The following is a 17,790-nucleotide window of genomic DNA, read 5'->3' on the forward strand; positions in this document are numbered from 1 at the left end:
TCAAAAGAAAGAATGATGTCATTCATTAGCTGTGTTATGAACTCTAAGTCTGATTGGACGGAACACTCTTCCTTTAAAAGGCATCACAATGGAGAAAACCCAGACAACCAATCGGAGGGCTGTATCTGCGCTGCGTTCAGGACGGCTGGTTTTTACAGGTTCGATCTTTTAAATGACCCACAGATTCTTCATCATTATTTCTGGTAGAGATGAAAACTGTTGCAATTTTTCTGATGAATTCATTTTTTAAAGTCAGTTTTCCCTTTTCTTTCCTGATCGCAGCGTTTGAGCTAAAGGTTTTAATCATAGACAATAATATACACAGACGCGTCATTTACTGGTTGCCTGCTGCTGTAGTACGTCAACGTGTCCGCCATATTGCCAGAGGCAAGACCGCCTGATAAGCATATACAAGCATAGCAGGAAACTATGGGTTTACTGCATGAAAGCACTCACACTGACATAAAATGGGCTTTAATGAAATTATGTTTGTACTCAACAGGCCGCATTCATGTGAATAATAACAATGACAATCACTGAGACCAAAATGAACGAGGTTAACCGTCACAGTGATCACTGAACAATAGATTAAATATCTGTTGTTACCGTGCTCTCCTTAGTGTCAGGCTCAGGTGTTAATTATTTTTGTTCATATGTAAAACTGACGGTACTGTTTGTAAGAAGCCTGCCAGTGTTTGAATGTGTCTGCATGTGTGATAGTAAGTGATAAACTAAGTTTACGGGTGCTGGTGACAGTACAGAGAGTGTGTGAGAGAACATTTGTATTATGTACTAATACATGAATATGGATTATTAAGTACAGCGTGGCTAATTAGAATCAGTTAAAGTGTTCGTTTGTGCTCTTTATTCTGGAAACTCACAATTCCTTCTCTACTTGTGTTGGCTCATATAGCAGACCTGCCTCTGGCAAAATGGTAGCAATGTTAGCGTACGACCAGCCAGTCAATGTGGTGTCTACACATGTCCATGGTTTTAATTCTACAGTCAGTGAACGCTCCTCTCTGATTGATCAACAGAGGTCGTTCTAACAGCAGTGCATCTTGGGATTTGAAACTTCAGGACTTTTTCATGTCATTAAAAGTTTCCATAACATGTGGCTGAAGCTCATTCCTGTGGGTGAGCGGGGCCTGTTCAGAGTCTGAAGTAACCCCGTCCACCGGAGATAACCTGCAGATCAAATCAAACACTCTTATGACAAAAATATGAAAGGATGTTTCTCAGAAGTGGGGAGTCGGATTATTGAGTCACCATGGCAACAAGCAACAGTAAAGAAAGGAAAAAAAAAAGTTTAGCCTCTGACTTGACCAATCAGAATGAGGGGGCGTGGCTGCAGCTCACCGACTAGAAAATACAAAAACAAATTGGCTGTACGGGTTTAATGTCTGGGCGTCCGTCTGTTGCCAAGTAGATGAAGGATGACCTTTGAGCCAGCGGCAGAGAGGGGGCGGGGCTACAGGACAAAGCGGGTATGACATCACAGTAAGCAGAGGCAGCGATAAGGGAGGGGGTGGGGCTGGGAAATCCAAAGTTTGGACATGCATTGACAAGCTGCTCGTCGTGTTTGTGTTACAGATTTCTTATTCATCAGTGTCAGAGTGTTTCAGCTTTGTTCCTAAGAAGAATAAATATTCTGCTCAAACTCAAACAGGAAGTAGAAGAAGAAGAAGAAGCAGAAGAAGCAGCAGAAGAAGAGGAGGGCGGCGTCTGCTCGAGTCAGGAAGGAATGCTAACTGTGCCGGTTAAACCATCCAACCATCCAGTTGGCGTTTCTTTGTTTTTGTGTTTTTTCCTCTTTAAAGTTCTCTATCTGTCCTCTCTCGCCCCCCTCCCCCTCTCCCTAACCCCGACCCCCGCCCCGCTTCCCCCTCCCTCTGGCCCTCTCGGCCTTCAGTCTCTATGGTTTATCCTTGACGATCACCTCCTCTCGCGGCCTGCCTCCGCCGAAGATGGCAGAGTTGGGGTTGGCGACCTGGTTGAGCGGAGCGGCAACGGTCCGAGGCTTCAGCTGCAGGCGGGGTCGCTGTGCACGCTCCTCTGAAACAAACAAACAAACGCACAGAAAACAAGAAGTTACACGCTGTCATGAGATGCCAAGGTAGAAATCAAACATTGATTTTAAAAACCTCCTGACAAAAGAGAACAAACGAGGGCAGAGATTCAACTTTGGCTGCACCATCACTTTGACCAGTGGAAGTTGTTCGCAATCATGTGATCCCAATTGTCTGTTGGGGGCCAGGAAGTGGGTGACAGCCATTAGGAATGAATGAAAACGGAGGGAAGTTAGAACTTTACAGCTCTAAATAAGACCTACGCTGCAGTTATCAGAAGATTTTAGTATGATCCCTACACTTTACAAAACTGTGATTTTTACTACAGTTGAACTGATTTACCTAGAGAGGAGGGGATCAATATCACAAATTAGTTTTAGCTTTACACATAGGAACTTCCTGAAACAGCACTACAGTACTCAAGAGTCCTGAAAGAAACGACCCTGATCTTTCCTGTCTCAGCAGCTGATGTCCGTCTCTGTTTAGACATCTTGATCATGTGGCTCAGTAATAAGAGTCGATGGTTCGGCTCCCAGTTGGCTCTTCATCTGGTGCAAGTTTAACTTTTTAAATGTGGTTTAAATAACAACAAAGGAAGGAGACAAGACACTGGCTAAGACAGGAAACTGTCGTTCATATATCAGACCGTTTCATCTGTAAACAACACAAGATCTCTATCTAACCCTGAAACTTTGGTTTCCTTATATCAGCGAATCCATTAAAAGCATGTTTCTGCAAAACAAAGGAGAAAAGCTGTTAAAAAGGTTAAGCTAGCATCGTATCTTGGTCCTAGACTCCTCTAGACTCTGCTCTCAATCCTAGACTCCTCTACACTCTGGTCTAAGTCCTAGACTCCTCTAGACTCTGCTCTCAATCCTAGACTCCTCTACACTCTGGTCTAAGTCCTAGACTCCTCTAGACTCTGGTCTCTGTCCTAGACTCCTCTAGACTCTGGTCTCAGTCCTAGACTCCTCTACACTCTGGTCTAAGTCCTAGACTCCTCTAGACTCTGGTCTCAGTCCTAGACTCCTCTACACTCTGTTCTCGGTCCTAGACTCCTCTAGACTCTGGTCTCGGTCCTAGACTCGTCTAGACTCTGGTCTCTGTCCTAGACACCTCTAGACTCTGGTCTCAGTCCTAGACTCCTCTAGACTCTGGTCTCAGTCCTAGACTCCTCTAGACTCTGGTCTCAGTCCTAGACTCCTCTAGACTCTGGTTTTAGTCCTAGACTCATCTAGACTCTGGTCTCGGTCCTAGACTCCTCTAGACTCTGGTCTCGGTCCTAGACTCCTCTAGACTCTGGTCTCGGTCCTAGACTCCTCTAGAATCTGGTCTCCGTCCTAGACTCCTCTACACTCTGTTCTCAGTCCTAGACTCCTCTAGACTCTGGTCTCGGTCCTAGACTCGTCTAGACTCTGGTCTCTGTCCTAGACACCTCTAGACTCTGGTCTCAGTCCTAGACTCCTCTAGACTCTGGTTTTAGTCCTAGACTCATCTAGACTCTAGTCTCAGTCCTAGACTCCTCCAGACTCTGGTCTCTCTTTATCAGTATAGACCAGTAGTAGGAGGTCTGAATGACTAAGTCAGTAGTGATCTGGATCTCTCCAAGTAAACCAGCTCACCTGTGGTAAAGTGCAGGGATCATAACAGATGTATGTAGAAATGTCCTGATGATAACTGCAGCCTGTAGCACCACCTAGAGGTTTGCTGGACTAACTTTACTACATCATCATTGATTCATAAGTACAGTGGCTCACTTCCTGAGACACTTTAAAATGTATGATTGGGGTCATGTGACCATGGACAAGTTCTGGAAGGGTCCTGGTTCACTAAGATCAGTATAATTTTACAGTTGATTAAATCTCATCTACTAACATCTTCATAAAATATAAAACACAAACCTTCAGATGGTTCCCTGAAGTCTGCAGTCTGTCCTCCACGTGGAGGGGGTCCGTCCCTGTAGCGACCTGATCCAGGTCCTCCCCCCCTTCTGTCTCCAGGGCGACCACCACCTCCTCGACTCCGCCCCCCCGCGTAGTCGTCATAACCTGGTCAGACAGACAGCCAGAGACACAGATAAGTCACACACAGACACCTTCAGCCGTGTCCTGCAGCGTCTGGGACCTGAAAGGTGACGAATGAACATGAGATGGTCCAGGTGAAAGGCAGGATGGGAGGACAAAATCAGGGGGTATGGTCCAGCAGCTACAGGAGGCCACCTGCTAGAGTAAAAACAAGGCTGCAGGACTCATCAGATCAGGATTAGAGAGGAAAAACAAGGTGGCAGGACTCGTCAGATCAGGATTGGAGATAAAAACAAGACAGCAGGACTTGTCAGATCAGGATTGGAGATAAAAACAAGACTGCAGGACTCATCAGATCAGGATTAGAGAGAAAAACAAGACAGCAGGCCAGGTCAGATCAGGATTAGAGAGAAAAACAAGGCAGCAGGACTCATCAGATCAGGATTAGAGAGAAAAAGAAGACTGCAGGCCTCGTCAGATCAAGATTAGAGATAAAAACAGGGCTGCAGGACTTGTCAGATCAGGATTAAAGATAAAAACAAGACAGCAGGACTTGTCAGATCAAGATTAGAGATAAAAACAAGACAGCAGGCCTCGTCAGATCAGGATTAGAGAGAAAAACAAGGCAGCAGGACTCATCAGATCAGGATTAGAGATAAAAACAAGGTGGCAGGACTTGTCAGATCAGGATTAGAGATAAAAACAAGACAGCAGGCCTCGTCAGATCAGGATTAGAGAGAAAAAGAAGACTGCAGGCCTTGTCAGATCAGGATTAGAGATAAAAACAGGGCTGCAGGACTTGTCAGATCAGGATTAAAGATAAAAACAAGGCAGCAGGACTCATCAGATCAGGATTAGAGATAAAAACAAGACTGCAGGACTCGTTAGATCAGGATTAGACATAAAAAAAAGACTGCAAGACTCGTCAGATCAGGATTAGAGATAAAAACAGGGCTGCAGGCCTCGTCAGATCAGGATCAGAGATAAAAACAAGGCAGCAGGACTCATTAGATCTGGATTAGAAATTAAAACAAGACTGCAGAGGCCTGTACAACGAAGCTGGATTAACACGCCTAGGATATCTTTCAGCTAGCTGGATTGACTTGTCAAGACATTCGCAATCCAGATCAGCTGTAGGATGAAGCTGGTTATCAACTTGGTAACTGCACTGCGGGTTTTCCAATCTGTATCAGTTCACGCTCACATAAAAGGGCTGGTGTTTGCAGTGTCTGACCAATCGCAAACATGGAGAAACCCTGCAGAGCATCTTATTTCTCAATGGAGGAACAGACAATCATTCTTAAAAAATATGAGGAATTTAAAGCAATCATCCAGGCCAGAAGCAACACTGTTGCCCCAGCAAAAGCCATTATACAATATGAATTCATCGGACAATATAAACGGACAGCACTCTGATCATTCAGTTTCACTCTATTACGGCACAGATGTTTGGGGCAGAGCTTTCTCAGTGAATTTTGTGTTGTAATATTAATTCCTCACCGTGACGGCACGAGTAGTTGTGTGTTCCATCAATCCATGTTTCTGCAGTTATGCCATGTGTGACCATTATTATTAACCCCATTATTTCAGATGCAATCCTAGTGGAGCAAAAAGGATTGGGGAACAAGTGAAAATCAAATATAAAAACATACATCAAAGCGGCGAGTGACAAGGCTTTATTTCTCCACACTGTCTCTGTTGTATGGATGAAATCACCAGAATTTATCTATCATCTATCCCCAAATATTCTTTCTCTTCTAAGCGCTCTTCTCATGATCCGTGCACCAACGTCTACAGGATCTTCTAAGAATGGGCAGGCCATTTTCCAAGACAACTGATAAGTCAGGGGGCGGTGCTTTCTACTCGCTGATCTCATATCCAGAACATAACCTGCTCCGGTGCAGGTTAGCCATTCAGCATAAGTTACCGTGGTGATTTATCCTGACAAGAAGTGAACTAGTGTCATCGTACAGAAAATCCAGGGTTAATCCTGAAGTTATCTCAATATGAGAAAATCCAGCTTCGTCGTACAGGCCTCAGGACTAGTCAGATCAGGATTAGAGAGAAAAACAAGACTGCAGGACTCGTCAGATCAGGATTGGAGATTAAAAACAAGACTGCAGGACTCGTCAGATCAGGATTAGAGATAAAAACAAGGCAGCAGGACTCATCAGATCAGGATTAGAGAGAAAAACAAGGCAGCAGGACTAATCAGATCAGGATTAGAGATAAAAACAAGACTGCAGGACTCATCAGATCAGGATTAGAGATAAAAACAAGACAGCAGGACTCATCAGATCAGGATTAGAGATAAAAACAAGACAGCAGGACTCATCAGATCAGGATTAGAGATAAAAGCAAGGCAGCAGGACTCATCAGATCAGGACTAGAGATAAAAGCAAGGCAGCAGGACTCGTCAGATCAGGATTAGAGATAAAAACAAGACTGCAGGACTCGTCAGATCAGGATTAGAGATAAAAACAAGACTGCAGGACTCATCAGATCAGGATTAGAGATAAAAACAAGACAGCAGGACTCATCAGATCAGGATTAGAGATAAAAACAAGACAGCAGGACTCATCAGATCAGGACTAGAGATAAAAACAAGGCAGCAGGACTCGTCAGATCAGGATTAGAGATAAAAACAAGACAGCAGGACTCATCAGATCAGGATTAGAGATAAAAACAAGGCTGCTGTTGGCGCAGCGTGATGAAAGTTTAAGTTGATAACGTCTCTGTCTCATTAATGTCTTCAGGTACAATTTAGCTTTTTTTTTACTTTTAGTTATAATTAATTCCTAATTATTTGTTTTATTTAGCCACTGAGGCACTGAAGCGTTGCAAAAACTGCACTTGGTAACTTCTCAGTGTATATTGCCATTGTAGTGATGCAAAAAGGCAGAGTTGCCCAAATATGTTTGCTGAATATGTCGTCAGTTTTTCAGTAGTAGACTCTGCTGTTTTAACTCTGCAGTGCTGCAGAGAAGCAGAAATCTGTCAGTAATGTTTTGACACTGTTAGACTGCCTGTGCGATTGTGTCACTCTGTTAACGGTTAACTGCATAGGCCTTGTTGCTCAAAAACATTTGCCAAATACTTTGGCACTATTTCAATGCTTTAAGACTTCTATTGTCGTTCAAATTTAAAACACTGTCTGATTGGCTGTGGCTCAGCAGTAATCTGATTGGTCCGCTGCTGTCCAACCTGAGCTGCTGAACTCTCTGACCGCACCTCCTCCTTGGTGGTCGAACTCGTCGCGGCCGTCGCGCCCTCCTCCTCCTCCTCTGTGACCTCCTCGAGAACCTCCTCGTCCTGCAGAGGATACGGGGAGTTTAACAACCAGAGGTGGGACGGGTGGGGCAGAAGGAGTGTAGAGGGTGGGGGAGCAGAAGAAGAGAGAGAGAAAGAGGAGGAAAGAATTCCAGAGATAAAAAGAGGAAAGAAGGTAAGACAAAGAGCAGGAGAAAGGGCAGTAACGAGGAAGAGGAGGAGGAAAAGGAGAAGAGTGGGAGGAAACAGGCGGCGCCCCCTTTAGGAAGGAGCAAGAAGAGCAGCACTGAAGTGGAGGAGCTCGTTAGTCGTTCATCAGCCAATCAGAGCAGAGAGGTTACAGAGAAGCAGCTAAACTAGGTGAAGGAGGAAAAACCATCAGTTTAGTTGGTTGAATGTGTCTGACTCAGTAGGAGGAGGGAAGGAAAGGGTGAGGATGACAGGATGAAGGGTAAAGGCCTGTGTCCATAGATGGCAGGGTCCATTTAGCTGCGAGCTAAAAACACCACACTACAATGGTCTGAATTAGAAATGGGCAGTGCCAGCACAATACACAGTAACTATGGACACAGGCCATAAGTGGGCGGGGCTTTGAATATGAAGATGAGCATATGGAAGGATGAAGAGTGGCAGATGCTCCTAAACACAGCAAGTCAGTGATCTAGCCACTGTCTGGCGTTGGTTCATACCTCTCCCCTCGTCTTTCCTGAAGCCGAAGCCGCCCCCTCCTCGCTCTTGTCTCCGCCCCTCTGCAATGTCCACTCTCAGCGACCGTGAATCTAACAACTGAGGAAGAGGAAGGGGGGTTCAGATTTACAGAGGACCGAGGATGAGGATGGACCCTCATCATATGGAGTCACAGAAGGGCCAAAACATTTGAAAAAAAACAGAAATGACTAGTCATATGCACAGAAACGATGTGGAAAGGTGTTTAAGCATATAAAACAGAATATATACGTTTATTTTAAAGAGTGAGATGTAAAGAAGGACAGAAGTTTATTCTAAAGACTTACTAACCTCTCAGGTCTTCATTCAGATATAAACCTCTGTACTTGTGGATTTAGTAGTCCTGCTGATCAGTTTGGGTCCAAATCTTCATATTTTAGAACAAAGTATTACAATTAACTTTTTTGGTTAAAGATGTGCATAGTGACTGCCTTCTACAGGATGACACCATCAAATATGGAAAGGAAATAAAGTTATAAAAGCTCTTTTCTACACGGGCAATCATTTCACCTACTACACCACAGAACAGCCTTCCTATTGGTCAGTTTAGTCAGATAAGTCTTTACTAGAGCTGACTATGAGAATAAGCCATGTTAAATCATAAGTTAATTGTGATTAACCACAGTTCCTGGAAAGCTGAGTTCAGTTTCACTGGCCACACCCAGGCCTAATTACCGCCAGATTAGTTGAATGAAGAAATCCCTTAAATAGAAGTTGTCAGACAAAGTGAATTAGGCTACAAGATCTCAGAAAGAAACGCATCATGCCACCATCCAAAGAAATACAAGAACAAATGAGAAACAAAGTGACTGAAATCTATCAGTCTGGAAAAGGTTACAAAGACATTTCCAAGGCTTTGGGACTCCAGCGAACCACGGTCAGAGCCATTATCCACAAATGGAGAAAACTGTGAACAATGGTGAACCTTCCCAGAAGTGGTTGACCAATCAAAATGACTCCAAGAGTGTAACGACGACTCATCCAGGAGGTCACAAAAGGACCCAGAACCACATCCAAAGACCTGCAGGCCTCACTGGTCTCAGTTAAGGTCAGAGTTCATGACTCAACCATCAGAAAGACACTGGGCAACAATGGCATCATGGGAGAGTTCCAAGGCCAAAACCACTGCTGACCAAAAAAGAACATAAAGGCTTGTCTCACATTTGCCCAGAAACATCTTGATGATCCCCAAGATTTCTGGGAAAATATTCTGTGGACTGACCAGACAAAAGTAGAACTTTCTGGAAGGTGGCCCGTTACATCTGGAGTAAAAATAACACAGCATTTGATCAAAAGAACATCATGCTAACAGTCAATGGTGGTGTCAGTGTGATGGTCTGGGGCTGCTTTGTTGCTTCAGGACCTGGACCACTTGCTGTGACTGATAGAACCATGAATTCTGCTGTCTACCAGAAAATCCTGTAGGCCAACGTCCGGCCATCAGTTCATGACCTCAAGTTCAAGCACTCTTGGGTTATGCAGCAGGACAACGACCCGAAACATACCAGCAAGTCTACCTCTGAATGGCTAAAAAATAAATAAATAAATAAACAAATAAACAAAAATAAATACATTAAAGTTTTGGAATGGCAAAGTCAAAGACTGGACTTAAATCCAACTGAGATGCTGTGGTGTGACCTTAAATGGGCAGTTCATGCTGGAAAACCCTCCAATGTGGCTGACTTAAAACAATTTTGTAAAGAAGAGTGGGACAACATTCCTCCACAGCGATGAGAAAGACTCATCAGGTTATCACAAACGCTTGATTTCAGTTCTTGCTGCCGAGGATGGAACAACCAGTTATTAGGTTCAGGGGGAAATTACTTTTTCACACAGGGACAGATAGGTTTGGATTTTTTTCCCTTAATAAATAAAGTCATCATTTAGAAACTGCATTTTGTATGTACTTGGGCTGTCTTTGTGAGATATTAAAATTGGTTTGATGATCCGAAACATTTAAGGATGATAAATATGCAAACCAAAAAGGAATCAGAAAGATGGCAAATACTTTTTCACAGTGCTGTAGCAGAGAATGGTTCGACATTTCTTCCCATAAAAGCTGCTGCATTGTACTTTAGGTTAGGGCAAGCCTTATAATAAATGACCTGGTTGGAGGTCCAGATTTTCTTGTTGTTATTGCTTGTTAAAGACCCTGTAAAGTGAAATCCAAAGTTTGTGTCCTAACACTCTTGATCTGTTGGAATATGGTTGCTGTAAACATGTGAAAAAACTGAGTAAGGCCGGTAAGGACTCATCTGTACTTGCAGTTCACTACAGGAAATGGTGGGGGCAGTATCGCTCCCACTGTTTACATTATTCACAGAAACTAAGAAGAAGAAGTTAAGCATGGCGGAAAGCACGTAGAACGCACCAAAAAGCCGACCCAGAGCTTCTAAACTTTGGGAACATTTTACAGAAAACAAATTGGTGAAACAAGTCAACTGCAAACTGTGTCAAGTCAAACTCTTGTACCATGGCAGCACTACGGCAATGCACGAACACCTGAAAACATAAACACACTGTAGCTGCCGCGTCATCAAATACCGCGAGTTGCAAGTTGCATGAATATCTTCTAGATCTTTTGCATTTAGTTACTGAGCCCCTTGTGCTTCAGGCACGAGGATTAATTCCAGTAGCCTACTTATAACGTTGGTGCCGTACGTTAATCAGTCGGAAAACCATCTTTGATATTTGTTAGGGTAACGTTTTTTTCAGTAACGCTATTTAGTGTGCAATTTACTTTAGTTATCAGTTCAATACTTTTATATTAGAAGAAAAACAAACCTTGACGATGTAGCAACTTGACATGTCATGTCAATTTGCTAAACCATTAAGTTTTCACAGGTGTGCATGCATAAGAAGGCAAGGTAAAATGGGGATCCAAAATACTATGCCAAATAGCCACGATTAGTCGACCAATCGTAAAAATAATCGCCAGATTAGTCGACATAAAAAATAGTCATTTGTTGCAGCCCTAACTGTCATACAACAAACCTAAACACAGATTCATTTTCACTTTACAGGGTCTTTAAGGACCAGTCATATTTCACCGTGAAAGGCCCCTGGGTATCAAAAGAAGCTACTCAGTACTTTGAGTAAATTTTAAATTATTTACTTTTTGCTTTAACTTGAGTAGATACATAGAGCAGTACTTTTACTTCTACTCATGTACATTTTATTTAGAGTAACTGTACTTTTACTAGAGTAAAATAGTCTGGTACTTTTTCCACCCCTGTGATTCAGAGAAAGAGAATGACAGGATCAGCACCTCAGAGCAGTGCCTTAGCAAAAAAGAGAAAAAAAACACTAAATAATATATTTAAAAGATTTAAAAGATTTTTAAAAATAAACCAAAAAAGTAGTGTCCTGTATGTACTCTATTCTATTCCATTGATTCTTCTATCAAGAACTTGAGTAAGAAGAAATTTTTCATGCACAGAATTTTTAAGTTAACCACTTTTCCCTCAGATACATGAGAAAAGACAATGGGTCTCTAAAATTAACTACAACTTATAAATTTAAAATAGTCATTGCTGCACATGACAGGTTTTAAAATGTGCATTTCAGCCCTAACAAGGTGAAACATGATTTGAAATTCAAAGAGAAAAATAAATTAAATAGTTTTAGAAATATTTCCACAGCTATGTTTGGGGATCCTCTACCTGGAGAGTTTGAGTGTTAAAGCTTTATTTCTTAGTAGTTCATTTTTTATGCTCCAATTCATCAACTAAACGACTTTTGTAAAGGGCACTTATTTCATAAAAAACATTTGAAATAAAAACTTATTGACCATTTCACACAACATGTGCAGTGAGGTTTATGAAATCCTTTCCAGTCTCAGCCTTTTATAATTTTTAAAATATTGAACTTTGTTTAACAATGTTAAACAGATGGCAAAATTTCACATATCTGCACTTTCTTCAACTCCTCATAATTTTGGCATTCCTTGGGCCATTTTCACTATTCTACTATCATACTCCTCAGCTTCTTGTGCTCTTTTCAGCTATTTTTAATACTTTAATACTATTCACACTTTTTCAACTATTTTGCTTTTTGCTGATCAAACTTTATCAAGATTTTGGCTCCCTCAAGACATTTACAATGGAGTACATGGAGAGACTTAGAGTGCTAACATCATCGCTACAGTGCAGGAGAAAGGTTGAGAGTAGAGGCAGAACTTTCTGAACAAACTGCTCTCCTGGAAAAAAATACTTTGTCTAGCACAATAATTTTAACAGCAAAATGTAGCCACACATCTCCTCTTGCTCTCAAAAAAGGTTTGAGGTCAAAAGGATCAACAGTTTTGGCAAGCGTGACCGACATCCCTTCAGCTGGCCATCTGCGGCAATATTATTGTTGAACAAAGTCTTGAGTGTGAACTTTCTGAACCACTTATTAACTTGCTCTTGAAGTATGATTTTTCGCTTCTCACACATAAAAAAAGACATATCACTGCATTCAGCAACGTCTGCTGATTCTTACACTATCTTTTGTTTTCTGATAGCTTTCACAACTACAGCTAAAATTGACTTTGTTTGAATGTGTGTACTCCATGCTTAACTCAGTTTTCTAAACTGTCTTTAAAGTGGGGGTATTGTGCCTTTTTTCAAAGCTTTACACCATCTCTCTGAGACCCATGTAGTAGCTTCACATGGTTTACGGCATGGACGGCAGGACTCAATGTTTTGTGCCTGCCCCCTCCAATGTGGCCATATTGCTCTGCTGGTACTTGTAAACTTTGAATGAACCGGTTCGACTGAGTAAAATATGGTGAATTTTGATATACGTCTGTACGTGTAAGACCCAGAGTCTGACCCTGATAGTTTGGAGAGAGAGGGGGAAGAAAACCAGCAGCAGCGAAGGATAGAGCAGGACGTATCTGTTTGGTAAGTGTTTAATTACTGTGTTACTAAATGGCTAAATGGCTAAAAGGCCTTGTGGGAGCAGTCTGTTCCGCTCTGCTGGCAGCACGGACGAACCAGTCAGGAGAGCCTATTGCGATGACCTCATCAGTTCGCTCCATCGTAATCTCGTCTCGGGAAGATCTTGGAGGGATTCCCAACGAACCGTTTTCATCAGTTTACACTCCAATTCAAAGATAACTGCCACATACGATCTTGCAGATGTGAGGTATGGACATCCACCATTGTGATCTTATATTTATGTTTTAAAAATTGGAAAAGTGTAATACCCCCTCTTTAACAGAAACTTTAACAGGTGTGACTTATAAGCTTTGATCTCAGCTGTGAGTGATTAGCTATGGTGTAATGCAGGCACTCGTTACCATAGCAACCCAGGAGCCCTGCACACAATTTATTGTTTATAAAGCGCTCATCTTCACATTATTATAAAACAATGTACTTATTTGTAAATCTTCAGTCAAAATGTTCTTCTTCTATTACTGTTTCTGTTTCTTACTGTTGAACCAGATAGTCTGATTGTCAAAATACACTTCCAAATTACACTCATACACAAAGCTTATACTATAATGGATTTAAAACTGTAAACAATATCTCCACCATCTTCATCACTTACATTTTCTTTACTTATGTTACGTCACTATAACGCTGCCATGATGCTACAGGCAAGTCCATGTGTACAAGATACACTGCATCATCTTCTATCTCCTCCATGAATTTCACCCCTCACATCATTTCTACTGCATGTTACATTACAGCAGCAGTCAAAGTGCTTTGGTCTGTGTAAAACACAGAAGACCGATATCATGGTGAAACCATGGGCATCTGTGGGTATGTACTGATCTGAGATTATTTTTGGGTGAATAATAATAATTATATCTTTATTACTCTCAATTATAACTATTATTCATGCTCTCATTATTCCTCAGTTTAATCTTTTTGGCCCTCCTGTGACTCCATACATAATCTCTCTCTGTGTAGAGCATTACAGTGTGAAGAGGAGGAAACTACCCAAAAACTCTGAACAGAAATGTTGATACTCACAGCACCATCGTACGTCAAAGCTTCTTTTAGAGAGCCCAAATCTTCAAACTCCACATAACAAAACCCTAAAAACACAAAAACACAAACACAGGAAGAGATTTACCAACCAGTGAGGAGAAAAGTGAGTTTAAGAGAAATGAATAATTTAGTGTGGACCCGTTTCATCTGACAGACACCGGAGAAGCTTGATAAGATCCCCGTCTGCTACAACACAGACATAACCAACCTCTACAGATACCAACAACTGTTTTAAACCTTTGATTTTAGAAAGTGTGTTCATTTAGAGCTGTTATTTTAGTCCCTGACAGGTCCTGACTGTGTTTTAAGAGTCTGCCATGACAGAAAGGATGGGTGTCATTTCACCTGACCAGGTCTTTCTCTGCATGAATACAGCCCTAGTCAGAAGCAGATGGTTTCAATGTTGTGTCAAACCAGTTCAAAGCTGGCATTGGGCACACCTTACCGGTGGTTAGGAGAAGAGATTAATGATTGGGCAGAAGGACCTGTTAGACAAACAGATCTGTTTAGGTGGTCAAGCATGAAAGAAATATTGCTCATCATCTTCCTACTAGTGGGCTAAGCAACTAGCATCTAAGCTAGCTGAGGTTTAACTTCTGTCACCTTTTCATTATTTGTTTGTGTGATGTACACAATTGGTGTCACGGTTTAACTGGTGCTGGATTAACTGGTGACCCTCCAGTAAACATTTAACTCTGCTGCTCACCCCTGAATGTTAAGAATTTATCAGCGTCTGCTGGACCACAGTACATATTTACTCAGATAAATATCAGAAAAGAAAATCACGTGGCTCTGCAGACGTCTGATAAAAACAAAATAAGGGGCAGAGGCTCATTCTTAGTGTGTGACTCCACCAACACTTTGACAATAAAGCATTTGCATTGAAATTCCCTGTTTAAAAAACAATAATTAAAGGTTTGAGTCTCATTTTATGTTTGTCCAGGGCCTAAGAATACTGGCAAAGGTTGCATTAGACAGAAACTGACATTCTGAACAGAAACCATCCTGCTACGGTGTCCTGGTTGGACCAAACTGTCCTCTCTGAGTGTTTAGAGATGGCATCTGTAGTTATAAAAAAAAGTCCTCTGACCTTTGAACTTGTCTGTCTCTTTGTCTCTGACCAATCGGACACTGCGGATGTTGAGCTCTTTGAATATGATGTCGATGTCTCCCTGCACCGTGTTGAACGGCAGGTTCCCCACGTACGCCGTGAAGGGGGGTTCTGTGGGCAGCTCCTTCTGCCTCCGGGGACCTCCGGAGCCACCGCCGCCTCCACGGGGCCTAACAGGGGAGCAGACAGAGAGCATCATGGGATATGAAGCATGGAGTAAAAACAGTCTCTGTGAAATTCTTGACCCAGCAGTGTCAGAGTTCTCCTTACTTTAGAACTTTCATTCAAACTTTTAACAACAATGATGGCTTCTTCTTCAGCCATGGAGGGAGCAGTGCAGGAAATTTACAAACACAGCAGTATTCCAGTGACAGAACATTCCCTATGGAATCATAACAGTGTTCAGGAGTTCGACTGAAAATCTTGGTACAGCTGATAAAATAAGAAACCACCCAAAATGATGAGCAGAGGCCAAGAGCTGGGAAATATTTATCCAATCCCTCTTTATCTGCCTGACAATGCTGCTCTAAAACATGCAAAGACTGTTGCTTTTAGCTACTTTTAACCTACATATCTTTAAATGGATAGATTTTGCACTGTTTTGATTTCACTGTATTTATTCTTGTCTACCTTTATTTAATTGAAGCGAAGGCTGCACAGAATTTCATTTTACTTGTGTGTATAAAGCTCATTCATTCATTAACATGGTCTAAAGTGTGGCTTCATTTCTCCAAAAATGACGTGCACAGGGCAATGTCTGTTAAACTGTGATTTCATGCAAGTCATGAATCTTTCTGCATAACTGTTAATTTAGGACTTATCTGTCCAGAGATCTAGGATCCAGAAACTAGTTTTATATTTAGTCAAAGGTTTTATCTGTTAAAGAAAATTAGCAGTAGTATTATTTTTTAATTCAACTTCACAGATTGAAGATCCAGAGAGTAGTTTGTTAGAACGGACACATTTCCAACAAAACAGAGAGTTTTTGTACATTTAGCATGTTCTCCTCCCAAACACGTCATGTCTAACATTTCCAGTTCTTTAAACTGTTTTTATAGCAGGAATAAGTCTGCTTGTCACTGACTCTCCTCGACTGTGTTTACATGGCCTTGAGTATCCCAGTTATGAGTCATATCCCAGTTTTTATCATAACCAGGATTCTGTGTTTACATGCAACACAGAGAAACCTGGCTATTAACATCCCTGTAAACATGAGAAAAACAAGCGACCCGGTTTCTGATCACTGAATCATCTGTGATGTTATTTTACAACACAAGATGAGGTAAGTTTGACATTTGAGAAACATTAGATCACTGTGGATTATTTTGGGCGTAACACAATTAAATGCCAACATCACTTTAAAGAAATGGTATCCACCTCATTCTAACAACGGGAGAAAACAAAATTAATCTTGTTTATTTTAAGAACGTGTGCTTACAGCTAATAAAGCAGAAAAGAGACAGAGGATGGCAAGCACTGATAGAGATCTCAGATGAATAAGCTTAATATTAGGGGTGTGACGAGACTCTCATCTCACAAGACATGAGACGAGACGAGATTTTACACTTTTTTTAATTTTTGAAAACAGATGGGTGGATAATATGTCCTTTATACAACTGAAAGTCATAGTTGCAAAGCATTCAGGTCTATTCAGAAATGATTAAACTAACTTCTTTTGTACTGAATAGGCTATCAATGCTTACACACAGTTTATGTTGTCTAACTCTGACTCAAACTGTACATTTTAATGCTCTTCAAATCAAACCTTTTATTTTAATAGTCTACCAAATTTTTACTTTACTACACTATACACTCGTTTCCACAATTACAATAATTATAATAAAAGCATTTAGATTATTTTGAAAGTACTTTAAACACTGTTTACAACAGACTGAGATATAAAGAGCTGCATCAGTAAAATGAAACTACTTCTCATCCTCTTTAAGGACATCCATATTTTAAACACTCATAAGAAACATTCCTGTCAATAACACATTGGCTGTAATGTAGACAAATAGATTATTTGATTGTTTTTGTGCACTTTTTGTTCATATGAGCTTTGACAGTGTTGGACATGATGCACAGATGAGCATGTGTGTTAATGTGTGTGCGTTGGTGAGCGAGTATGTGTCTCTGCTCTGCCTGTCAGACAACAAGCAGGGCGTGTTTAAATAGGGCTAAAACTGCGATTTTTGGAGCTAACAATGGACGATGTGGCCCTGAAAAGAGAGTCCGTTTCACTAAGTTTACTGCTTAAGTATACAACCGCCTGTTGCGCTGATTATGTTAATCTCCTGATTGATGATACGCACAGCCAACAGCTGATGGATGTGTGGCTGACAGACAGTGAGACGAGAAGGAGACATGACGAAGAAGCGCGGAAACAATACAATACAATACAATACAAAAACTTTATTTATCCCTGAAGGGAAAATCAATCGTCTGGGATTCTCATCTGTTTACTGTAGAACTATAAAGTCTAATTGCTGATGGTATGAAAGATTTTCTAAATCTTTCTGTTCTGCAGCACAGGGATAGGAGCCGTCCACCACCGTTGTTTCTTTGATCACTGAGGGAGATATGAAGTGGATGATCCATGTTTCTCAGAA

At 41.4% G+C, this 17,790-nt stretch overlaps 1 protein-coding gene across 3 annotated transcripts in view; it reads right to left on the reverse strand.

Moving 5' to 3' along the window:
• eif4h (eukaryotic translation initiation factor 4h) overlaps positions 1-17,790 on the reverse strand; it is a 38,405-nt gene that overhangs the window by 3,657 nt on the left and 16,958 nt on the right. For 2 of the 3 annotated variants that reach the window (XM_041800893.1, XM_041800878.1), the window contains exons 2-7: positions 15,161-15,351; positions 14,053-14,117; positions 8,053-8,149; positions 7,298-7,405; positions 3,971-4,117; positions 1,940-2,055 (exon numbers count right to left, since the gene is read on the reverse strand). In XM_041800893.1, the coding sequence (XP_041656827.1) occupies positions 1,940-2,055; positions 3,971-4,117; positions 7,298-7,405; positions 8,053-8,149; positions 14,053-14,117; positions 15,161-15,351 (724 nt within the window). The remainder of the gene's footprint in view (positions 1-1,939; positions 2,056-3,970; positions 4,118-7,297; positions 7,406-8,052; positions 8,150-14,052; positions 14,118-15,160; positions 15,352-17,790) is intronic. The other variant, XM_041800884.1, reaches the window with a different exon arrangement.

The sequence above is a fragment of the Cheilinus undulatus genome, linkage group 2 (genome assembly GCF_018320785.1).
Source record: "Cheilinus undulatus linkage group 2, ASM1832078v1, whole genome shotgun sequence".
Lineage (NCBI taxonomy): Eukaryota > Metazoa > Chordata > Actinopteri > Labriformes > Labridae > Cheilinus > Cheilinus undulatus.